The following is a 25801-nucleotide window of genomic DNA, read 5'->3' as shown; positions in this document are numbered from 1 at the left end:
AGGTTCTAGACTGGACAAGTCAATCACCAGACCTTCACAAACCCAACTGAGCAGCATCTCACCTCCTGAAGAGGAGACTGTATGGAGAAACCCCCCGAACTGAAAGAAGTCCCTGTAAAGTCCCAGTTTGGTGACGTCAGTGAGTCACAGTCTCGATGCAGTTTTTGCAACCAAATATTAAGTGTTCATTTTTTTCGAAAATGGTGTGGTCTGACCCCAACGATACCCTGTTCTAAGCTGTTTAACACACCTGGATGTAAATATGAGGAAACGAAAGCTGGAATTCTGCTCGGTCGTCTCCTATCCGTCTTTCGATCTCGAACCCAAATGTCTTCAGCGTGTAAAGGGGAAAAACAACAGAATTTCTGTTGAGCCTTGCTGTTCCAATACTTTTAGAGGGGCCTGTATTTTGAATACGTTATCGTTTCTATAGTAACGTGTACGACGAGTAATAATAAGCGGATTTTTAAAAACCACGCAGCAGAATAGTTGACGCGGCGATGCTTTCTGTTAGGAAGTATGTCTCTTCCTATAACATTTACGGAAGGAGTCTACAGTGTCAGCGCTTTGCAACACTCACGGCGCTTTGTAAAGTTTCCCAGCGCATAAGATTTTACGCTTTTAACGCATTTATTGTGACTACAGCGGCAGGTGAGAACAGGAGCTAACTTGTCTCGTGGACGTTCGACGGCATTAAATCTTCTGTGGTATAAGCGGAATAATTTTCCCCAGACTGTGCAGTTATACGAGTGTTCTTGTACAACCGCACGCTCTGAAGTGTGTTATTCCTTACACGTCGTCTGTTAACAACCCTCCATCTTCCCTCACAACTTTGCTCTGTGTTTCTCCTGCTTTTCTCTTTCTGTTCAACCCAAGCTGGTCGCTGATGCGCTCCGTCACATCAGAGCTACACCAGCGCGTCTATCGTTAAATCCTCAGCAAAAAAACAGGAGACGGGAACGAGAATTGGGCCGTCATGGCCGACCAACCTGACGGGGGAGGAGGTGACGGACTGCAGGCGGTGACTTCATCATCTTTATCTGTAACAAAAGTGAAATCCACACACACACACACACACACACACACACACGCACGCACGCACACATACACACACACCCACCTGTCACTGAGTTCCACGTCCGCTAATATGTCAACACAACATGCAGGAAAAGTGCGTTCAGCATCGGGTACGCCTCGTGTTCGGCTGAATCGGGTCACGTGACAACACAGTAGCAGTGACATGAAGTGAAAACGCACGTGGCCCAGATATAGACACGATTATACAGAATGGAATGAAATCAAATGAGTTGTGCGTGCGCGTGCGTGCGTGCGTGAAACTAGATTATAAAATGAAATGGATGTGGACGTGTGACGCAGCCATTTCGCACAAAATCAGTCCCAGGTTTTTTTTTTTTAAACAAGCGAGCAATTTGATTGGATGCCATATGAATGAAGTCATGACAAAAGCTCTACACGTCATAGTTCACGTCTCATACATCCGGCACGGGATAAACAAAGCCGTCACGCTGCAAAAACCACACTTATAAATATAGACATATTTATTTATCCAGAAGGCCACATTTAAACCTACTTCAAGACCTTCGAGCTTATTATTATTATTATTATTATTATCTCATTCTAATGGCAGATATTGCTTCTAGAAAGAAATCCTTCAAATGAGAGAAGATTTCAAGCTTGAAATGATTACAAATGTCTAGAAATAAGCTGAACGATCTGATTTTCGGTTTCCTGTCATCTTAGAATAGGAAATACTTTACTGAAATCGAATATATTCTCTATATATTTCCTCCATCTGAAGTCAAAGATGTCTCTCTCTTTTATTTGTTTTTTGTTTGTTTGTTTCCTTTATTGCTAATGCCATGCAAACTTGAACGGTGCCAGACCAGCAACTCTTCAGACATTTAAAGGCACCCCACACACACACACACACACACACACACACACACACACATGGAGAAACCTTGAATGGTGCCAAAGTCACACACACACATATAACATCTGCAATGACTAGATGGGTGGTCTCGAATCCCTAATGCAGCGTAACCAATAACTTTTAATGATATAATAAACACAGACTGAAGACATGAGCGCGTATGGAACTGCAAACACACACAAGCACACTTAATAGATAAAAAGTATTTCGATGCAGTGTCAGACCTTTGAGGGTGGGGGGAGGAGGGGGAACCACCATGACTATCGGCACCGTATCAGCAGCCTTCACTGCATCATTCATAGGTGGTGCTGATTGGGACAAGGCTAGGGCATGTTAGTGTTCTCCTCACTCTCTCTCTCTCTCTCTCTCGCTCTCTCTCTCTCTCACACACACACACACACACACACACACACTTAGATTCATAATAAAACTGATACATCACAAACAATATATTCATTTCGGACCATTCAAGTAGTCCATCTTGTGCATTCCTGCTAATAAGCTCTTATGAAGCGATTATTTCGTTAGGACCCTCTCAAATCATTTAACTGTGAATTATTACTTATTCTACAGTATGTTTCAAAATACACTTCAAAACCAATGACTTAACATACATGTGACTGGTCAGAAGGTGTGGATTAATGACATTAGTGCAGCTGCAAAAATGACAGGTTTGGATTGAGAACCACTGCTCTACATAATCGAACGCCTTCTTTAAGTGTGATGTATAACCGGTGATACGGTGAAGTTTCCGGTGAAGAAACGATCGGTCGTCGCACCTTCTGGTTTCTCGGCAATATGACGAATTGCGTGTGTGTTTTTTTTTTTTGTAGTCGTCGTCGTTATTTTTTGTCTTATTAACTTCGAGAGAGCGAAGGAACGACTGTTTATAGCTGCTATCTCGTAAACGCGAGCATACACTGACAGATTCATCAACGTTACGTGTAACGACAGTAAATGTTTCATTTATTAAAGAACAACACGTCGCACTCGGATAAAACTCATTTCATTAAGGAAACATTGTGATAACTGACAAACCGATGTCGCGTAAGAGGAATAAAACACTTCGGGACATGCCGTGGTAACGAAGCGCACCAGCCCACCGCCGTTTTCCTACAACAGCACGCAGCATAATATTTTACCCCTTACATACAGCGTAATCTGTATCTGTATCTGACCTGACTTCCACTTAAACCTCTCCTGAAATGTCCATTTTGTCTATAAGGTAGAGACGATTAGTTGTTCGTTCCTAAACTGGACGCAGAAAGCACAAGGCGGTGCTTACTCTTTGATCATACAGGCCTTCAGGACGTTCTGACACCAAGCCCAAGTGTCATGCAATGGAAAGCAGGTCTCCACTGGTGCAAAGTTAGATTTAGTGTGGTGACACTCATAAAGACCATATATTTGACTGAAGTGTGTTTTAGAGACCACAACAAAGCAAACCAAAAGTAAAAAAGGCATTACCTACGTGATATGATACAGAAACACTGATATGAATGTTCATGACTTCCGTATTTATGAATCGGGATGGGATACTGCAATGGTTTAGTGACTGAACATGCTTAATAATATATTCATGAGCCCTTTAATGATTAAATCCATTAGTGTGGCAGTCTGGGAAAACCCATCGCATTGCTGTGGCTGAACACCAAACAAAACTGCCGTTCGTCCAGCGAAGGCTCATGACCGTAGGTTTCGGTGTTGCGGGACGACGTTACTATAACAAGATTGTTTCGAGTACGCATATTATTGATTAACGTCCGGTTCCGTATTAAAGCGGTCATGACGTGAGAAATCAAATTCCCCTTGTCCTTTCGACATATAGGAGGTCACTGTATGTCCTTAAAATGTCCTGCAAGTTTCAATTCAATGCAGTTTTTATCTGTGTGTGTGTGTGTTGCGGGATTTGTGACGTCACAAATATATTTACATATGACTACCTTTACGGTGGGGCCCCGCCCACTGGTGCTCAGTCGCTGAAAACAGTCCCACACGTGTTACGTCAGGGGGCGTTGATAATTCATTCATAAGCTGAGATGTTTCCAATGTAAATATGATCAGTTCTGCTGGATGGGCGTGACTTTTAAATACCTAAATACTGTGTCAGTCTGAAGGAAACTAAACACTGATATACTGTATCGTCTCCGTGGCCATATATAGAATATATTCGTAATCCTTCATACTTATTTTTAATTAGATATCAAATGCAAACGAAATCAGTACGCTTTAAGACAATCAGGGTATCGTCACCTGTCAGTACGCAGCGAAAGGGAATGCCGTTTTCTACTAAAGTCTGTCGTGTGTATATGTAGTACGTTACACTTCATTCGACCTTGTGAAGGGTTTTCCCATCACTGCTGACACGGAGAACGCGGAACTCTGTTGAATGTCATGCTGATTAAGGCGAAACGATAGTTTTTTAGAGAAAAGCGTGTTGTTGTTGTTGTTGGTGGTGGTTAGAGCGATGTTATGTGCCATGCACCTCATGTGTTCATAGATTAACGACGGCGATACTCACCGGGGGATGGAGGGGGTTTAGGAGCCTCCTCGACCTCACATATTTGCACCATCTTAACAGGTCTTGTGGACTCTGGCTTCTCCTGTTCATGCACTACAGGCTCGGCCACTATTGGCTGTGGCTGTGAGATCTCGCTCACTATTGGCTGTGGCTGTGAGATCTCGCTCACTATTGGCTGTGGCTGTGAGATCTCACTCACTATTGGCTGTTGCTCAGCAACCTCAGTCAATATTGGTTGTGGCTCTACTGCTGCAGGGGTTATTGGCTCTTGCTCTGGGTCTTTGACCACCGCTGCAGCCTCTGCACAGGCATAGCAAACACAGCCAGCTGGAGCAGCAGGCAAACATCTGGAGCCGAGCAACACAGCTGCATACTGCATGCTACGCATAGATGCAAACCGATTAGAACCAGATGTTCCATTTCCCAATCAGATTGACTTATCCAGCTAAAGATAACGATAACGAGTCTTTATTGATCACATTCTTTTCTTCGCATACACCAGCATGTCAGGAGGTTGGGGTCAGAGCGCAGGGTCAGACATGATACAGCGCCCCCTGGAGCAGACAGGGTTAAGGGCCTTGCTCGAGGACCCAACAGTGGCAGCCTGGCAGCGCTGAGGCTCGAACCCCCGACCTTCCGATCAGTAACCCAGAGCCTTAACCGCCAAGCCTCCACTGCCCCCTGTAAGATAAGAGATTCAACGGGATGTTGAATTTCTACGTCGCGATTCGAATCCAGTTTTGGTGTCCAGATTGGTGCCTAATCTCTACTAGTTATAATATTGTGTTTTTATATTTTCCATCATATGGTTTTGAAAGAAAAAAGTCAATAACTCAACGAGCCATCCCAATTCTAACCAATGTACATCTATGACACGGTCCCCGTTAAGCACAATAACACACACAGAGAAAGCATGGTAGTACTGTATCACACGTTTGGAATGATCCCAGTATTGTCCGATATTTATATGTATATATATATTTTAAATGCACCCATGCTGTCTCTTGCGTGAGTTTGGAAAATATTGCTCTAACTGGTTCACACTGTAGAAGAGAAATCTTATTTCATGCACATCACCACAAAAGGCAGCAGAAGGAGAAGTAAGGACGGATGCAGGAAGCAAAGCAAGCGTAAGTGTGTAGTGCTCAGGTGGGAAACAGTGACAGGAAGGTGAGCAATGGGGTGTATCGTTGGGTTTTTTGGGGTTTTTTTGGGTTGGGTGTGTGTGTGTGTGTGTGAGTGCATGCACATGGCTGTATTCCTGTCATCAGGTCAAGTTGTGCACTCAGTGATCAAGCATTTGTGGAAAACTACACAAGATACACCATTGCACACGTGGACGTGAGAGTGCTCAGAGTGAAGATTAAGAACGGGAGAAATGAAGGACGGGGGGAAAAAAAAAAAAAACCTACCTGGTGGAGACACCTCAAGGGTAACCTCAGCCGGAAGCACGGCCTCCCCAGTGCCTGCGGCAACATTCTCTGAGTGTGTGACAAACACAGCGCGAATGCAAGCGCCACTTTCACAACACATCTCACGCGCTCGGTCAAAAACACGGACACACACGGACGCCAGATGCAAAGATGCAGTACTACAGACACGCTGACGCTTACATGCGTACACACAGGATTTACAGATATGAGCAAGACACAACAGCTTTCAGTATACCGCACACACACACACACACACACACACACACACACACACACGTAATATCTGGAAATCTGAAATTCATCAAGAGTTTGTTCTTTTCTACTTCGGTCATGTGGCAGAAGAGACTAAGATCTCGTTTTCCAAAACCTCATTACAACATTCAAGCAAAAGATCAAGCGGAAAGGTCACTGAGGTCTAAGGGTAGATGCAAGACGGCTACATTTCGGGCATTATATCCACTCCTGCCAAATGATTCGAAATATCTATTGACCGCAGCATCTGAAATTTCATCAGCCGATCATTAGTCTGTCCTCAAGCTGGGACAGAAGGACAAAAGTGTGTTAAGGCCTTGAAACCGTTGACACTGTGGTGTCACTAGCTCTAACTGGGCTTCGGATTGGCCGTCGAACACCGGCAGTGAGCTCTAAAAGCACTTTATAAAGAGGATGTTCCAATCAGCTGGGTAGTGTGAACAGTGTGCCCATACATTTATCAGTACAAATCTCTCCGTCTTGGATCTTAATCCGTAAACCAAAAGAGCAGAAAAGTAGCACCGAGTAAAGTGACGTAAACCCCCGAACGTCGAGGTACGGCCATCTCTGTCTGCTCGGATCATCTTAACAAAAGAGTCTCAAAAGTATTTAGTATTTGGACCTCTTATAGAACAGTACAAACGTTCATTACTCACCTTCAGGCTGACCATCGACTGTAAAAAAGAAAAGAAAAGAAAGGAAAAGCTCGTGAATGGAGGATCGTTCGTTTCTATGGCATGCTGTATATATCCATCATCTCAATGTGATTACGCAATGTTTTTTTATTATCATGATCGAGTCGCTTTAACAAGATGTGGGGATCATCAGCGAGAATCTGTTCTGTTCAGAACAGAACAGGGTATTTCCAGGAAACGAATCATTGGGTTAGCACTGCAGAGTGAGGCTAACACGACGCATTTCCCGACGCGGGTTAACGAACCCACACGTGTTGCGCGTTTTCATTCGTAAAAGTTCGAGTTAAACCCATGGTGTCGTTAACACATTAGCAGAACAGGTCACATGGCGGAACGCCTGACTCCTCCTACACCAGACGAAAGACACCTTTGTGGTTTTATAAATTTAAAAGGTTCTTAGTAACATTTTCCACGGTGTTCTAGAACCGGTGCTTCCGCTAAGCTCTCGTCTCATCTCCTCTCCTGTCAGAACCCCTGGGAGCACCAGTTTATAGACTGCTGGAGATGGTATGTACGAGATGTATATCGCATGATGTCAATATTGACTTCTGAGCCACCGTTATGGTTCTCCGTCGCCCGCGCCCCCGTTAATCGGCCAGTCTCCTATGAATACTGGGAGGACGCCAGGTGGTTGCGGTGCCTAGAGGAATCACAGAGACCAGCTGTTCCATTTCTGTCCCCTTGTCGACTCAAAGACCATGTGAAAACTGCTGCTTTGAACGAGCCAGAAGAGACACCGGTGCTTCGTTCCACTTTTAGCCATTGGGTATTTCTGACGTTTTGCAGCTTCCTGCTCACCCGTCTTTCACGGTACGCTTCGTCATTCCTCTTCTCTTTCAACTCCGTCACATTATAAATGCAAGCGAATGCAGTAGCTTTTCTTTGTTGTATTCCATGTGGGGACTTTTGTAAAATTCGAATACCTATAGAGGTTCCCCCACATCCTATCCTTCGACGCACCATATATTCTTCTGCCACTGATATGTCACACATCGCTCTTTTGGAAGCCAGAGTTCAGCTTTGGTTGTGATATGGCTCGCTGCCCAGACTCCCTCTTGTCTCTTCAGACAAGAATGTAACTGATGGGGCAGGTGTGCTCAGCTGTCACTGCTCCTTGTTGTGTGGACAGACAGGCTCATGCTGATGCACACTGGACCCAACTGCTGTCCCCCCTGTCTCACACGCTTTTACATAAACCATCGCATGTGGATCCGACCTACTAAAGAGCATTTTCATCCGCACGCTGTTTTCGGCGGTGATTAACGCTACATGAAGCGAAGGTCAGAATAAAAATCATATAAGCAGAAAGAAAATAGGATTTCTGGAGGAGAAGGCAATGCAGAGTATGGGAAACTAAACCGGGATTGGAAAGAGCTCTCTCAGGCAGAAGTGCCTGAAATGTTTTGAATGTGTTTATGCAATTTATGTCGTGATGACAAAGTATGGCATGAGATGGATGATGCAATCATTGGCAGGGATGAACAGCTGACTGTAAATAAACGGAGGTGTAGACACGGGCTTTCCCTGATCCGCGAGGTCTCAGAGGTTAGACGATGCCCACGACGAGAGCTGTCCATACGCACGTCTTTCACGAAACACTGCCGTCATGTTTGACTATTTAGATCGCTATTGTTCCCTGCGTCTCTAACGCACGTCATGCTCACATGTAACCTGTCATCCATCCTGAGAACACCGCAGGAGACAAAGTTCAAATAGGCAAGAGCTCAGGATTCCTAGCATGGTATAGGCATAGAGTAATTGAAGAAGAGTAAAAGATCTAAAGAGAGAAATAGATTATGAGTGTGTGTGTGTGTGTGTGTGTGTGTGTGATAGAGAGACAGAGAGACAGAGAGAGAGAGGAATAGGGATTAAAAGTCTGCTCATTCTGAACTATTCCCGGGTCTAGGAATCCAGTTCCCGAGGGTCCCGTGTCCAGTTCAAACCTCATCCTGCCTTTTAGAGCTCCTGCAATTTGGATCAACCTAAATGCTCTCTCCTTCAGCTGCCCTCTATATTTATGAGAACGAAACGTTTTATTATTATTATTATTATTATTATTATTATTATTATTTAATTCTTTAGAAACAACCCTGGCCATTGACTCAGCCAAGCGCTGTTGCTGAGCAAGTCAAGATGGAAAGCTCTCCTAGCTGAAATGCTATCACAATTCCACGCTATCTCGAGTTCACCTGTGTACTTTCTGTCTTTTAGTCACGATACCACCTCGACGCGCTCAGCTCAACAGCGTGGTCGAACGCTGTGATTGCTGTGTGACGGCTGTGCTGTCCGTCGCAAGCTCTTTGCACAGACTCTGCACACTTGCAGACATGGCGCTGCTGATTTTGGCACCTAACCCTAACCCTAACCCTCTCTTTCCATCATGTAATCCTCATTATCCCGAGATGGAAGGAGCCGTTTGGGAGCGTTACCTCAACTGGAAAGTATCGCGAGCGGATCACGGCAGGGAAATGTGACAACCTGACAGCAACGGAAATCATTCGTACCGTTGGTTGCTTATTACGGGTGACAAATTTGTGAAAGATTTCACGCATGGAGGTCAAACAGACGGGGGAAAATAAAGGCTTATAGGGCCCCATGGGTATATTGGACTAAACAGATCAGTAAGAAAAGAAAACTAGGTCCTGTCTTAATCCTATATTTACTGCCATGATGTTGTGCTCTGTTACTTCTCCCCAACAACGTCCACATAATCACCCCTGACATATCCAGCCCATCCCCCGAACACCTGCTTGGCCTTCTTGTAACCTGCCCGGTTTGCCAGCATGTCCTCATCCATCATGGAAGAAAATGCTGGAAACCCTGCCTCCTTCTACAGGCTTGGGACTCACCACCATTCCAGGATCGCCTCCACCTTCCTAATAACCTTGACTGCAGCCTATCCGTCAACCGTGCGCTCACAACAATAACAGTGCCTCGGAGTAATACAATAACAACGCCAAAGTCACTTTCTGAATTCCAGAGGGTTGATCTGAAAGCTCCGGATGGTGCTAGGATCACTTCGAACGTATCGTTTACACACGGATGTAGGGGTTAGAAAGAAAAAAAAATCGAAAGAAAAAGGGGACACGATGATCACATTATGCGATGATGCAATATTTCTTGACTGTACAATATATCGAAGAGTAGTCTTCAGAGACACTGTGATATTTATCTCAATACTTTATTAAGGTTCTTTATTTGCTGCTAAATATATGTGTGTGTGTGTGTGTGTGTGTGTGTTTTGAGTCGTGGCGTGTCGCCTACACTGCGTCACTCATACCTTTCTTTGTGGGCTCAGGCATCTTGAGTTGTGTTCCACTAGACGTGTCACCAGATGAGAGCCCTCTGCCCTGAGTTAATGTCGGGGATCGGAGATGACACCCAGGTCCTTCACCCTGCAGACTGTGAGGAGGACGAAAAGATGAAGAATGCCTCAGGTGAGAGCCGAGCTAGCGACGAGTGGTGACAGAAGAAGTGGCAGAACTGAGGGAGACCGACTAAGTGGGTTTATATAGCACTGGCCTGGGCCACTCCTCTATCTGTTTGATCATGACGCCAAAAAGCATCTGAGTCCCCTCTCACCCCCCCCCCCTTACAACAGTTTAGGGGATTAAGGGTGGCTTTTACTCCCATCCCCTTCATACCGCTGTTGAGGGATGACAGGAGCATGACAGAGGCGAGGCTTGAACTCCAATAAAACTGTTCAAAATGCAGATTGATTCCCAGATCAAAACATTTCGGGGAAACAATTAAACTGGTAAAAAAAATCTCACCATAGCGAGGACATCATGAATTCTTCAGAATTGCTCCGTGCTTAAACATTCATTTTATTGTCAGTCCGGAATCCCTACTTTTACAGTCCTTTATACGCTTTATAGTCCTTACAGAGTTTATACTAATGTCTATCCCACTGATATTTTGAAACACTTCCTCTTATTTGGAACTGAATAGTAAGTAGTGCAGGAGCCTATGCACTTCAATAACCCTGAGTTTGGGAATAAACGTTGCTTCTGCACTAACTTGTATACAGTATGTGCAGGGTTTGATGTGTAGTAGGAGGGGAAAAACAAGTTGGGTTTTTTTTTGGTAGGATTGTGACCCTGTATGACCTTCGACCTTTGAGTCCGACCGGAAAATTAGGTGCGTTGCTATAATTCCAGAAGTCGCACCGAACGATAGCCGACAATTATCTCGCTCGGATCGGATACTGTCTCACTGACACATAAATTACTGACAGGCCTGCTATCGGTGCTGTAATGCTGCAGCACTGCCCCGACTGCTTAAGCTGAAAGTATGTGGCCTTTATTGGTGACTGGCTCGTTTATAACGCTGAACGGGCTCCAGTAGTAAATGCTGGGCTTAGGTGCAGTATCATGTGGGCCTGCTACAAAGAACAAATAAAACCATTTGGGAGTGCCTGGGTTCATATCGCGCTAGAGGTTTTAGCTATGAGGTCACCAGCCTTGAGCTCAGAAATAATGGAACGAGCTGTTATGGTGCTACATGTTTGGGCACACGAGCATGTCCAAGCACACGTAGACACAAATAGACACACACCCACACACACACACATAAATAATGAAAAATCAAATGAACAACAGGGAAATATTTTTAGGACAACGGCCGATATATATCCATGCTCGCTCTCTTGACTGAGGTGTGGAGACCGCCACGTTAATCCCACTACCATATCCATGCTAAAATCCTTATGGCTGATTTTATGATCTCAAAAAGAGTATCCAGTAGTGCAGAAGCAGGAGATATGGACTGTGATATCACACAGCTTTGCATCAGCGCCACGTTTTATTTGTATATCTTGAAGCCTACGCAACGAGCACAAATTCACTCGTACGTCTTCAGGAAGCGCTTCATCCTGGACAGGTTCACGCTGGAGACGGAGCTTACGCCGGTAATTCTGGCCGCAAGGTGGGAGAATTTCACCTCGGATTCTCGTTCCGCTTTGGACCTAAGGACAATTTAGAGTCGCCAGTTCACCTGCATGTTTCTGGACGTGCGGAGAACACCGGAGAACTTGAAGGAACCGACATGGACATGGGGAGAACATGTGAAACTCCACACAGAGAGTATCCTGAGCTCAGGATAGAACCGGGGACCCTGCGAGGCAGTGATGCTGCACCACTGATGGATAATAATAATAATAAGAGGAGGAAAAAGAAGTAGAAGAAGAAGAGAGAAAATTAAATAAATGCCCAATCAACAAACTAAATGGCAGCCTACAATCGTTTAAATCTGAATCTAAAATTACCACTGATCATGCATTCGTAGTGTTCTTTGAAACCCTGATCCCGTGTTCAGGGGCTATATAAGAAAAAGGTCTTAGTTACAAATAATCCCAAGGATTAACTGTAAACCTATATGAGCTGAGTGTAGGGATCAGGATGGGTTAGTGTGCTGCAAAATATGTCAGAGATGGCCATTAAGGGCTTCAAATATCCAAAGCAAGACTTTATAGTCAGTGCGAAATCTAAGCCAGTGTAAAGTAAATAGGTCTGGGGTGCTAGGCTGACTTTATTTTCTTGTTAGACAACACACTGCGTTCTGGAGAAGCTGAAGAGGCCGAAGAAAGAACAGTAGTCTGACCGACAAGGCATGAAGGCGCGTATCTCGGCATTATGTACGCCCAATTTGGCTTTGTTTCTTAAATTACTTGTGGGACTCAAATGATAAGACCAGCACAAATCCTCAAGGTCCGTAACCTTAGCTTAGCTTCTGATTGCACATGACAACCATTAACGTTCAACCTTTAAAATCCATACATTTATATTTTGCACAATTTATACCCTAAATCTTCCTAAACTGACTATAATTAGCATAAAAGTGCAAGCTGTTCACGACCAAGGGACTCATTTATAATTTACAGCCATCAAGTGTTAACAATAACGTCCCGCGGGTTTGGGAAAAGTGTCCAACGCTTCAACAGAAACAAACCCTTTAGCAATATCGCCCCCTGCTGTGAGCAAAGCCCAGTTTTATTTCACTCCCTCTGCTCCAGGAAGCCCTCTTCTGCATGCAGTATATCTTCTCCCCTGTTAGATCTAACCAAAGACTAACATCCCTAATCCACGTCGTTATTATACAGCGTTATAAACAGTTCAATCCGGATGGGATTCTTGTCTCCCATGGATACAGTTTACACACTATTCCCTGTTCCAGGTCCACCCTTGTACTACTCATTTGTTCTAAGCTCTGTATCTACTGTTTCTGTTTGATATTTCATTACAAGCAGTTCTAAAAAAAAAATCAGTTTTTAAAAATATACTAAATAATATTAGAATATTTCGAATATTACTTTACTATTACTGTTACTGAGATTTTGGACAATTATGCTAACTAGCCAAGTGAGCTATGCTGAAATGAACATCACCTCCATTATCAGCAGTATAAAATAAAGCTAGCTAATGTTAGCTGCTCGCTAATTCAACCAAACGCTGTTGGGGGTTCAGTCGCTTCTTAGACTTGTTAGCTAGCTACCTAGCTCATGACGATTCATACATGCTAGTTAGCTGTCTAGCCCCTCACACATGATCCTGAGCATTACCTATACTGTAGATATATTTAACACAACACACAATCACTACTGCATATCAAAGTTTAATACATAAATGATCTGGCTAGCTAGTCTAACTCACTCAGCTAGCTAGCTAGATAGCGTTCATGTTCTGCAGGTTACACGTCGAGCTGTGAAATGCTAATATTCACACTGTTTCCTTTTTAAAGCGGTCTGATCAATTGGGCCAGGGATGTTCGTCTGTCTTCACTGTCTCAGACACTGCTGCTGTTGACTAAGCATCTGGTGCCTTAATGATACATTTTTGGCATAAAACGTATTCAGGGGCAAGCAGGAATGATGCCTAGACTCCCTGTGTACGTTTGAAATCGCATGTTTTCTTCTTCATCTTCTTCTTTCAGATGGGAGTCTACGGCACCCCACAGAATGCTTTGTGCGCTTATTTATTTATTTATTTACTTATTTAATTTTTTAAGGTAATTTGACACAGTGATTGAGAGCAGTCTCAGATACCTTCAGTACACAGTCATTTCGGTGTAGTCCCCTAAAGCACTATAGCACCACCTACAGGACAGATTCGGACATACATCTGTGATGATAACGCCGCAACGCAGTGTCGTAGCATTTCGTTTTCTTCTCGGATTCTTTGGGTCGCGCCGAAGTTCAGTGCAAAGCATGATGTTAACGTCCGCCATGTTGGATTTTCCACCGTTCCCACTGCCATCAAAATGGAGTATCTTGTCCTTGCGGACTAGCACCGATGGCTTCTGCCGTTCCTCCATCGCTAAAGTTTGGGGCCAAATGTACGAACAACAAACGTATAGATTTTCACAGCAGGCTTTAATTTGTCGCTGAAATGTAAAAAAAAAAAAAAAGTAAAGAAAAGTACTGATTGTAAAAGATTTATGAGGTGCGAGGAAGAGAGGTTCTCCGTTATTCTTTATATTTGCACAACCTCACCAGATTAGACCCGCCTTGTTAGTTACGTAGAGTTCTCTATCTAAATACAACATGACATTTTGTCAGGCTGTAAATCATCTAACCTCAGATGATCTCATTACGATTACGTTACTTTTGGGAAGCACGGCTAATGATTACACACCACCAACAAACAGACTTCATATCAAAACCATGATGAACTTTCTTTTACTGTCACACTATCCGTCGTTACCCAGATGAGGACGGGTTCCCTTCTGAGTCCGGTTCCTCTCAAGGTTTCTTCCTCCACCGGCTCGCTCAATAGGGATAAATCCGCACGCTTAAAATCTCCATCCTGTGTTTATACGTTTCTGTAAAGCTGCTTTGAGACGACGTCCGTTGTTAAAAGCGCCATACAGATAAAACTGAATTGAATTGAATATTAGTATTTTATTTTTAACAGGAACATACCTGCACAGGTATATAGCAGGAATAAAGAGTGGTTTAAGTGGAACACTTGTTTTTTTTTCTGTTTTTTTAAATTCCAGGCACGTATTATAAAATGACCTCCCACACGCTTCCACATTGCGTAGAACCAAAAAGAAGAAGAAGAAAAAAAAAACATTTCACAGGATATTCTTTCTTTCCATCGCCTGAGAAAGATAACAGTGAGTGACAAGCGAGCGGAGCCAGAATACTCACCATCAGCCTAGATAAACATTATTTATTTATTCATTTCATATTTAATGTGATTCTGTGCAAAACTACACTGAATACATCATTTTTTAAATCTCACTGTGTGAAAATATCCCGAATGTACTGTAGGATTTCCTGTTTATAAGATTACAATACATCATATCAAAGGCTACTGTAAGACTATTACCCCTAGACATTTTTACACAGTTCAAGCTCGATAGAGGCTACAGTAGTCATATGATTGGTCGATCATTTATTTGTACATTTGACTCATTTTTAGCGTTCATTAAAAAAAAAAAAAAAAGAAGCAAAATGATCTGCTCATAAAATAAGAAGATTTAAAACTTGAAACTAAATGACATTCAAAAACGTCTAAAAAAAAAAAAAATAGGTCTAATAATCGTATATTTTGTTTACTTTAATATTTTAATTGTTTTTTTTTTTAAATACTCTATAAACATTTTACTAATAAATATATAATGCTCATATCGCTGTTGGCATGTGTTGATTTTAAACGCAACATATCAGGGGACATATATGTATATATATATATATATACTGTATAGTGTATATCTCAGTTATATAGTTATAGATGAGTTAAGGATATGATGTCGGTCCCGCCCCAGATCTTTAAAGACCAATGTAGTGTATTAACACAGAATGGGATCAATAATTGCAATGAAATGAATCCGACTTTAAAAAGCGAAGATGACTTTATTTATTTAAAGAAAATAAGACAGCGTAACACAAAGACATGAAGCTGATGAACTGCTGCAGAACATACACATCTCACGCTGGGCGTCGAGTCGAAAACTGCGACGCTCGGGTGACTGCGATGTTCTTTAACACGGTGTCATTCTTTTAATCGAGAAAAGTATTTTTTTTTATTTTATTTTTTTATTATTTGAATGTGTTTAGTGTTGTGACTTGTTAGGAAACACCTCCAGCAGTGTGGCACACGTCACACAGGAGAGAATGGCTGCTTCAAAACCTCATTACAGCCAAGAGACAAACCAGAGATGGACAGCGAATCAGACAAGGAATTCAAGAAGGAAATCGCCCTGTTAGCGTTAGGCGTCCTTCATTCTCTGCTGGCTCCGTAACGTAGTCAGGGTGGCGCCGCTAAACTGGTAGGTCAGTTTTTTTCTCACTTTGATGATTTCTCCCGAGCGGGTATAGTTTCTCAGGGCTCGGGACATCTTCTGGTAGGTCATGGGCCTTCGGTTGCCCTTGCGCTGGCCCCAGAGTGCAGCCACATGTTCTTTATACGTGGAGGAGAAGCGGAAAACCCCCACAGACGCAGGAACCCAGTACAAGCAGTGCGCCATCCCAGGGTCTTCCAGCATCTCGAACAAAAAGTGGAAGAGGCGCAGCTTTTTCCCTGAAACCATATCATATAAACTGATTTGTAGGCGCCCGAATGTTGTGGAAGGGTTTAAAAGTTCAATAGTGTAGGCAAACCATTTCTCCTAAAAGGCACAATGAATAGAGTCTTTGCGGAGAACTTATTCAGATAAAGATCTCTTGCATGCCACAATATATTTAGTCATGACACTGATGAGAGATAAGTGAGAACAGAGTTCGTGTGTGGCAGTTATGGGCAGGACGGCGGACTGGCCGCTCCTAAGCTATTGTTCTCCAAGGCAATGTTTAGCTACTCTGATCTGGCAAACCGCAAAAAGCAGAACTCACCTCTGCCTGCAGGTGTAGCGCTGGGGGATGATCCGGCTCTTTCCTCAAGGCTTACGCGTTCACTTAAAGGGCTTTTCCCACCAGTAGCTTCCTCCATGGACATGCCCTGGATTACCGAGTCCCTTATCCCAGCTGAATCCAATGCGTTTTCCTTTGGTCCTGCGGCCTTTATCGTCCAAAGAAAAGTGCAATTGAAATGGCTTAAACAATTCATTTCTTTGAGTTTGTATTCGAGACGTTGCTTACTTGGTGAGCCTTTGTTGAGGAAAGCAGTTGTAAAGAATCCACGTGGTGCGACAGGATGCCGTAGTCATCGGCGACAATTTGCTGGTTTGTATGGAAGTCGGCTGCGATACGACGATAACAAACAAACCGGTTGAAGCGAGCCTACATTCGCATGCGCTTTAAAAGCGATGCTGACGTTGATCAAGTCTATCGTTTATATCACTCACCGTTTTCCCATAGGCCCCTAGTCTCTTGTCTGCAGTGCTCTTCAAGGAACTCTAAAATGACTTCCAGATCTGTCTGGTAGGTCTGTGACGTATTCTGTTCAAGATAACACACAGCTTTGTATCTTTCAGGGAAAAAACAAACAAACAAACAAACAAACAAACAAACAAACAAAACAAACCCAAACAGAAAATCTGACATTATAATGAACACAAGACAGCCATTTACCATGTTGTCCTGCCACTATACCAGGTCACTTCACGTTCTAATCTCTATTCATTTAAATCAATGCCAGTTATGAAAGTACTCGTGTGATGATTTAAAAACGAAAACACACACACACACACACACACACACGCTAATTAAAAATGACCTGGACTGAGTTTTTGCGTTGCTGATCCACGCTGAGTCTCTGATCCCCCTCTTAATAAGCGCCGTGCAGGGGAGTGGACTGCCTCCCAGTCATGATCTACAACCGACATGACAAAAGTGGTCTCGCAGAGACCCCAAACATTCAAACACCTTGGACAAGCACGCACAGCGCCCCAACCACCATCACAGTGGAAGCCACCGATCTCCGTCTCACACACCTCCCTGTCTTTGTAAGCACAATGTAGTGCCTCGACCACATCCTCCTCCTAACTGAGCGAGATAAGAAGGGCTCTGCCACCGCACTGCACACCCTCCTTCTGGAGCCCAAACTAGTTTCACTAAACATCTTTTATCTTAAAGATAAAAGTTCTTTCGGTCGCACCTACTGTAATCATAGTGCCGTAAGGTGTGCTGTAAAAAAAACAACGTTTTGCAGCACATTTAATCTACATTTTCAGACACGCAACTCTTAGAAATAAAGGTTCCGATTAGAGCCGAAAAAGTGTTTCCCAGCCTGATGCCATAGGAGAACCCTTTGAACCTGTTCTCAGAGAACCAACTGTTTACTGGTGCTTTAAAGAACCTACACAAGGTTCCTTATGTCATCATAAACTGGTTCTCTAACAAAAAAAAAACAAAAAAACCCATCGTTAGTGCTTTAAGGACACAAAGTAAGGTTCTTACGAGTGACGCCTGCTAGGAGAACCTTTTCCAGTCCCACAAAATACTTTATAGGGGTTCACTTTAATTTGTTAGGGGACGATACTTTGAAGAACCAATACACCGCTCTAAAGAACTTCTTTCATCTCCAAAGATAACGGCATATAGATCAACTCCAGAACCCTATACAATGAGAAATGGAACCATTGAGGAACCTTTATTTTTAAGAGTGCACCGAGGAAGATTCCTATATGTTTATTAGATCGATAGATAGATAGATAGACAGATAGAAACTTTATTGCTCCTGCAGGAAATTGCAGCATTGAAATGATCAGATATTACGTGTTATTTAGGCACGTATCCGTCTCCTTCCTTCGCTTGCGTTTCACCCTCGCGTTATTTTCGAAGACGTGAAGAAAGTATGAAAACTGATGTTTCGTGCCCTAACCCTGCGCCTTGATCAATCAACCACATGAAGCAGATTCTCTCCACACTGGAAATTAGACACAGTTTTATTTTGAAAGTTTGAAACAATGACAGAAAACATATTCACGCTCAAGTTCATTGTACACTGATATTTACTTCAGGGATTCTTTTCCCCCACCAAGTACAAGTTTTCAGTGAGATACAATGTATAGGAATGTAAGCAGGCACACGTTAGCGAAGAGTAAGGACTACTTTTACACATCATTAGACTCTGTTCATGTTCTGTGTGTACATCGCTGTGCTATTCAGCATTATAACATGTTTCAGTCAGCTTTATTAATGCCCTGTGGGAGTTTACGGGTCAGGGCGCTGTCAGGGAACGTCTCACACTTTTCCCATCACTGAGACGGATCATGTGTTTTCAGGCCTTCTGTTGAGGTTAGTGCGGAAGTGAAGTCGTACTCTGCAGGGTACGGGCACTGTGAGTACCAGTTGTGCCAGTCGGCTGCAGTGGAGCAGAAGTAGCCCGGTTCAGCAGGGATTTGATGGTGAGGAACAAACTCTAGTGGTGACGGACCGGATGTGGTCACGGTCTCCAGTCTCTGCAGGATCACCGGGTTAAACTGGTAGGTGAGCTTGCGGCGCACTTTGACGATCTCCCCCGTGCGGCTGTAGTTGCGTAGCGCCCGGGCCATTTTCTGGTAGGTCATGGCTTTGCGGTTGCCCTTGCGCTGGCCCCAACACTCAGCCAGCTTTTCTTTGTTTTTGGAGATGAAGTGGAACGTCCCAGTGCCACGGTCCGTCCACTGGATGGAGTCGACCATGTGGACATCGTGCAGCGCTTCGTGAAGGTATTCGTACAGACGCAGCTTCTTACGGCCTGCGTAGTGTAGACAGAGGACAGGACTTGAATACGCTGATAACACGTAATAATATATTATTTAGTATATTTTATATTCAACCCGTATAAAGTTAAAGCGGTGGTCAACAACCATCCTTCTGGAGATATGTCTCGACTACAGAGTTCTGATTCAGTTAAGCTCTTAAACTGCCAGGATCTGTCAGCGGATCCAGACTAGGATTCCTCGCAAGTTTTTGAAACGGACTTGTCGGACAGTAGGATTTACAACGGTTAAGTGTATAATAATGTAAGTCTCCTGGACAGACTAATGAGACGTGTCAGGTATAGGCACGACTCTGTAGCAAGCTGGATCTCCAGGACAGAAGGCTTGCTGACCATCAGAGTAAAGATCCTAATCTTAAGGCGAGTTCGTCGGATATTTCTTGGATCTTGACTCCAAGAAAATCCTAAAGAGAGATAACGCAGGGAACAACAAAGAGCCTGACCTTTTCGGAGCCGTTCAGGTGGTATTGGGTAAAGCGCTGGAGGCTCAGGTGTTCCCCATGGAGACGCCTCTGGTACCATATGAGACCATGACTTAGGGAAGACAGAGAGAATGAGCTCAAGCGCAAAAACTTTCTGACGTACAGCGCAGCAAATATTGTACTTACCGATGCTTCGTGCCAGTCGTACGCCGCGGACGATCCTGCAGAGTGAGGCATGTAGCGGTAACAAGACACCGAGTATTGCACAGAGGAATCATGACTTCTGATGTTCTCGAGGTATTTACTGTCTGAAGGAAAAGCCAGAGAAACAACTATTAGTGATTAAAACACACACACACACACACGTGCAACAAACAAGCAAGAAAATCCTCAAAGGATAGATTTTAAGGCTACCTGTATCATAGTAGAATATTTCTGAGTGTCGCTGCATCACATCAATGGCATCCTGAAAATCCTGATTAATGTCATTATCCAGAGATCCCTGCTTAAAATAATAATAATAATAATAATACAAATATATCATTTAGAAAGGAATTCTGGGAAAAAGAACAACAACAATTCATTCTGTTGTTATTAGAGCATAACATTGTATAAAACTAGTCAGATAATCACACAGAAAGTCCTACAATAAATGAAGCAAATCACTTTGTCCTGCTTACAGTTTCTAAAACTCACCATTTTGCCCCTAGCCGTGTTCAAAGGGATCAATCCAGGTGCGCTCCAACAGGTTACGTCTTAACTGTTCTGCTAATAATTTTCAAACGGTCATACCACCGTACGGTATGTGACAGGGGTTGGTTGGTTTTTTTTTTCCTCCCTCTGAGCAACCAGTGATTTTTATAGTCTGCCCAAGCTAACGGGGTGTAATGTTCTCAGCTCGATTTAAATGTGACAACGTCAAACTTCTTACGGTGCAACCCATTCTGCCGTACTTCTCTTTTTGGAAATAAAGACCAGGAGGACTGCGACGATCACGTTATCTCCTAATCTCCATCAGGAAGAGAGAGAAAAAAAAATAAAATAGCGCCTCGAAACCATTACTTTGTTCAGGAATCATATTTGCATTTCTGGTTTTGATGCTTAAGGGCACTCGTTCACGTTCGCCGTCGTAACGCAGACGCGCTTTAAATCACAGACGGCTTTCCGAAGCGTTCACTAAGAAGCCATTGTTGCTTCAGTAAAGCGCTTTGGGTTGATGTAGAAGTGTGTGTATGAGAGTAACGTGTTGGAATAAATGTTTACCGTGTAGTACGTTTTAACTGGAGCGCGGTTTATTAAAAGCGTATTATTTCACCATGGTTTTCAAACAGATCCACCGAAAAACGTATGAACGCATGTTTCGCTGGATGTTTTGCCGTTTTTTCCGTTTCACCCCAATAATATTTGACTCGAGAATTTTTTACCAATGCTTTGGTCAGTTTATTTTTTACCACCAAAAAAAAAAACAAAAAAAAACCCAAGTTTTAAATAACAACCGGCTGTCTGGGAAGTTCCCCTTTCACGTTTGCAGAGCGTAAAAGAACAGATGAGCCGAGATAAAAAAAGGGTGAGTGGGAGATTACAGAACCACGCCGAGATTATTACTATTCAGTACTGACAGGAACTGACAAAGGACAGCAATCAGGTAAACACTGCATTCTGTGCGAATGTAAATTAATCGAAACGGTGTATGCCATAGCACAGTAACAGCCATTTGAATAAAGCGACACATGATGATATTGTTTTCACAAAACCACAACATGTATCTGTGCCTGGAAAAAAAAAAAAACATACAGTACTTTGTGGTATTGTTTAATGCCTGCACTAAACAGTGATAAACTCCAAGGTTATTCGATATTGTGGTAAGACTGAGCCTGCTGGAAATGACTTGTCTACATGGTTTCGGTGGCATTATTAAATAAATATGGGTGGATTTTCAACATGTCTGTCTGGTTCTGAAACACCGCGGAAGATTTGCGCATGGGTGTTTAATAACTACACTCTTTAACGGAAAACGCTTTATTGGGAACGCCTGGACACCAAACGATCCAATCAGCCAATCATGTGGCAGCAGTGCAACGCAGATACGGCCTGCAGCTTCCGGTAATGTTCACATCAACCATCGGAATGGGGGGGGGGTGTGATCTCTGTGATTTCCACCACGGTATGATTGTTAGTGCGAGGCGGGCTGGGCTGATCTCCTGAGATTTTCACACATCTCAGAGTTTTATTGCAGATGGAAACGGTTTGGTGATGAGAATGGGGCAACGGAGAATGGCCAGAGCTGACAGAAAGGCTACAGTCACTCAGATAAGCACTCTTGTACAAGCGTGGTGAGCAGAAAAGCGCCTCAGAATGCACAACACGTGGAACCTTGAGGCGGATGAGCTACAAGAGGAGAAGACCACGTCGGGTTCCACTTCTGTCAGCCGAGAATTGAAAAACGTAGCCTGGTCTGACGAGTCTCGCTTTCTGCTGAGGCAAACAGATGGTCGGGTCCATCCTGCCCAACAGACCAGGCTGGTGGAGGTGGTGTAATGGTGTGGGGAATGTTTTCTTGCAACACTTTGGGCCCGTTAATACCAATCAATCATGGCGTGAAGGCCACAGCATATTTCAGTGTTCGTGCTGACCGTGTGCATCCCTTCATAGCCACAATTTACCATCCTCTAATGGTTACTTCCAGCACGATAACGCACCATGTCACAAAGCAAAAGCTGTCTCAAACCGACTTTCATGAACATGACGATAAGTTCAGTGTTCTTCGGTGGCCTTCAAAGTCACCGGATCTGACTCCAGTAGATCACCTTTGGGTTGTGGTAGAGCAGGAGATTCTGAGCACCTGAAACATCCGCAGGAACTGCGTGATGCAATCGTGTCAACACGGACCAGACTCCCAAAGGAATGTTTTCAATGTCTTGTGGAATCCATGCAAGCAAAGGGAAGCCCTATCCAGTATCAGTATAGTGTTCTTAATAAAGTGCTCAGTGAGTGTATGTGTGTGTGTGCGTGCACATGGGTATGTGTGTGCGTACATGTGCGTGTGCTGGAGGGAGGGTGTGTGCCTGCCAAAGTGTTTACAGTTTACATCGACCTGCAGTGAGTATTTTATCTCCTCAAACAATGAACCGCTTTCCTTCCCCTTCTTTGCGAGCCCTATTCAAAAGGCTTATTAACGCCAAAGCCCATGTAGGAAGGCGTGTGTAACCGCAACACACCTCCCCACGCTCAACTTCTTTATTTACTGGCACCTAGTGAAAACACAATAAGTTCACACATTTCATCCCAACAGATCTCATTACACTAGACCAATGTGTGTTACTGACTGCCACAGATACAGCAGTTCAAATCTGAAAATCTGAAAATCTCCTGTTAGTTTACAAGAAAACAGTCTAGACTTTTTTAGACTTGTACTGTACATAAGACAATTCGATCCCCCCCCCCCACACACACACACACAAACATTATCACACTTAAATCATTGTTTCTTTGTTTTTTTTCTTCCTCCAAGTTGATCTAGATTGCTACACTAATAACAACAAAAAAGCGTTCTTCAGTTTGTAACCTTAGAACTTTCCTTGTGAGTGAAAGTTCCAAGTAGAACTTTTTCAGAAAAGAACCAAGGACACTTATGACCAATTCATAAACAAGTTTAACGTGACCTTATTTTTTTTCACATGCAGTATGTTTTCGTGGCACTATTTAGATTAGGGATGAACTGATATCGATACTGGCCTCATACCGTGCTTGGTACTCGTACTCGGAAAAGATGCCCTGATCTGACACCGCGGAACTCTATGTGACATAAGGCCAGGGTTTTTTTTTTATTTGTTGCTTGTCACCTAAAAAATTAAGCTCTGTAAAGTACTTTGGCTGAATTCTTCCCTCCCCTGTGTTTGTTTAGCCCCCTGCAAATCACATGACTCAGGGTCGAGCTACTGTTGTTGCTGTCGTTTGTTATATTGGTCACGCCGAGTCGCAGTGTTGTCTTGTTCTAGTTTGTGTGTTGTTGATTAGCACTTTATTAAAATTTTCTCTGCACTTGCTTCTGCCTTCGCATCCATTCTGTGACACCATGAAAAATAAATCTAATATATATTATTTATATTAAATAATAATAATAATAATAAAAACCGTCTTATCTGGGAAGCCATGTTTACGATGGAATATCTCCGGAAATATTAATCCCAGCCTCATGAAATTTGGCACACATACCGACAAACTTGCTTTGTATCTGTCTAAAAGCAAAAGTTCTTTCACAAATGTTCGTGATCCTACTAATGAGCCCACATCACCATCTGTGCATGCACAAACAGTTATCCTGCAATTTAATCAATACATCGAATTGGGTTGGTTGATCGGATCTCAGATTTTGACACAAAATCAATGACGTATTATAGTTTGATCACAAACTGTGCCTTTCACTATCTGTGTCTATTAACGTGGCATCTATAAGCCCACGATATCATCATCATTCATGTTTGCGCTTTTTTCTTTTTCCATTTTTGGAAGCCTGTAAGACAAAAACCGTCCTTCTGAGCGTTTATCCAGATAGAAAACAAGTCTGTCTTTATGTCTGCCAAATTTCACGAGGATAGGATTAACATTTCTGAAGATATTCAATCGTGAACATGGCTTCCTAGAAAATATGCCATTTTTTGATGGGAGTGAAAACTACAGCATCTTCCTATACTACAAGTAATACTGATAAAACAGATAAAACATTTCCAATATAAACCTATTTAACGACTCTAGCATTCGACTAGAGGTCTTAACTCCAACTACGAAAAACCAAGCGAACGCTCGGAATGCTTACTTGTAAATCACGGACGGTCTCCTAAAACCGTCAGTTCAACACATAATGTCAAATCGACATGGCTGCTATACAGTACAAGCTTTAACTTTAGATCAATCAACATGTAGCCCTATTCGCTTGTTCAGTCTATAACACTGACTCTACAGTTCACTGATTTAGGAGGAAAACATACATCACTCATCACAGTTAGCCGGCTAGCCTGTTGCTAACAAAAGCCAAACGTGGAGGCGTCCGTGCGTGTTCCGCCATTTTGTAGCTCGAATGCTCGGAGGTTGGAAATGATATCATTCTGTGCTCCAACCTCCCACTTCTGAGGTAAACCGAATGCAGAAGTACATTGCTCTTCACGATCAGCCGCTTTTCGCGAGTAAAACAAAACCCGCTCTTTTCCATTCCAACCCAACATCATACAAGCTAACTCACTTAGCTAGCTAACGCGCTTCATTTCAAATGCACTAACACGCTCACGTGCGCTTTTCACTGGGAAACGTAAACAGATCTAAGTGAAATGTTCAGCGATGCCCGTGATTGATTAACACTTAACACCCAGAAGCAGCACTTTAAGACCTCATTCCACTCCATTGATTGAAGTGTCTCCATAGTGTCTCCAAAGTACTTCGCTATGATGCTCATTTTACACCAACATTTCACACCGTCTCACTGTCTCGTGTCATGTTTTCAAAGGGAACGCTTTTGATGGCTCCGGACAGAATAGGCTGAGTACTGAAGAAAGAAATGAAGAACAAATTAGAGTTAGCAGTGTGAGCTCTTTTTTTTCTGCTTTACATTCAGTCTGTTATTATTATTATTAGTGCCCTCTTCAGGACAGTTTTGAGAAGAAACAAAAAAAGAGAAAACATTTAAGGAAGAATAAACCTTGGCTCGGCTGAGAGGGGGCGTGGCTGTGAGGGGCACTGTGAGTTAGACAAATGAGATAAAAATATTATACTTGGTTATTTATTGATTGAGGGAAATGATCCGATATTACATATCTGTGAGTGGGAAAAGTATGTGCACCTCTGCTTTCAGTATGTGGTGTGACTCCTTGTGCAGTAATAACT

The 25801-nt window shown here is 43.2% G+C and overlaps 3 protein-coding genes across 4 annotated transcripts in view; all 3 read right to left on the bottom strand.

Annotated features, from left to right (window-relative positions):
- Positions 1–10396, bottom strand: part of mybpc1 (myosin binding protein C1) — a 35849-nt gene extending 25453 nt beyond the window's left edge. Inside the window, 6 exon segments of the mRNA XM_053641096.1 lie at positions 990–1040; positions 2179–2262; positions 4476–4775; positions 5888–5956; positions 6817–6834; positions 10136–10396. Of these exon segments, the coding sequence (XP_053497071.1) occupies positions 990–1040; positions 2179–2262; positions 4476–4775; positions 5888–5956; positions 6817–6834; positions 10136–10157 (544 nt within the window). The 5' untranslated portion in view covers positions 10158–10396.
- A 5417-nt stretch (positions 10397–15813) lies between these two features.
- Positions 15814–16899, bottom strand: spi2 (Spi-2 proto-oncogene). Its single transcript, XM_053642376.1, has 2 exons — positions 16691–16899; positions 15814–16379 (listed from the first exon to the last, which is right to left on the bottom strand). Exons 1-2 carry the CDS (start codon positions 16791–16793, stop codon positions 16069–16071), a joined length of 414 nt encoding a protein of 137 aa, XP_053498351.1. The 5' UTR covers positions 16794–16899; the 3' UTR covers positions 15814–16068.
- A 1767-nt stretch (positions 16900–18666) lies between these two features.
- On the bottom strand, positions 18667–21834 carry spic (Spi-C transcription factor (Spi-1/PU.1 related)). 2 transcript variants are annotated; one of them, XM_053642373.1, is made up of 5 exons: positions 20621–21834; positions 20339–20429; positions 20111–20232; positions 19946–20036; positions 18667–19478 (listed from the first exon to the last, which is right to left on the bottom strand). In XM_053642373.1, the coding sequence occupies exons 1-5, from the start codon at positions 20621–20623 to the stop codon at positions 18997–18999; spliced, it is 789 nt and encodes a 262-aa protein (XP_053498348.1). In that variant the 5' UTR covers positions 20624–21834; the 3' UTR covers positions 18667–18996. The 2 variants fall into 2 exon arrangements, with proteins under 2 accessions (XP_053498348.1, XP_053498349.1); XM_053642374.1 differs by having other exon boundaries at positions 20339–20426; positions 20621–21831.
- Between the last annotated feature and the right edge of the window lie 3967 nt (positions 21835–25801).

This window comes from Ictalurus furcatus, chromosome 14, assembly GCF_023375685.1.
Source record: "Ictalurus furcatus strain D&B chromosome 14, Billie_1.0, whole genome shotgun sequence".
NCBI classification, from domain to species: domain Eukaryota; kingdom Metazoa; phylum Chordata; class Actinopteri; order Siluriformes; family Ictaluridae; genus Ictalurus; species Ictalurus furcatus.
The sequence above is the reverse complement of the archived record's forward strand: the minus strand, read 5'-3'. Positions and strand labels throughout refer to the sequence as shown.

Bases quoted from the DNA above. Each gene is read 5' to 3' on its own strand.
- spi2 (XM_053642376.1), bottom strand. From the start codon at position 16,793: ATGTCCATGGAGGAAGCTACTGGTGGGAAAAGCCCTTTAAGTGAACGC. The intron at 16,380-16,690 runs GTGAGTTCTGCT...ATATGGTTTCAG, and splicing joins CGCTACACCTGCAGGCAGAG to GGAAAAAGCTGCGCCTCTTC.
- spic (XM_053642373.1), bottom strand. The intron at 20,233-20,338 runs GTAGCCTTAAAA...CTTTTCCTTCAG, and splicing joins AATATTCTACTATGATACAG to ACAGTAAATACCTCGAGAAC. The intron at 19,479-19,945 runs GTCAGGCTCTTT...TACACTACGCAG, and splicing joins ACCTGAACGGCTCCGAAAAG to GCCGTAAGAAGCTGCGTCTG.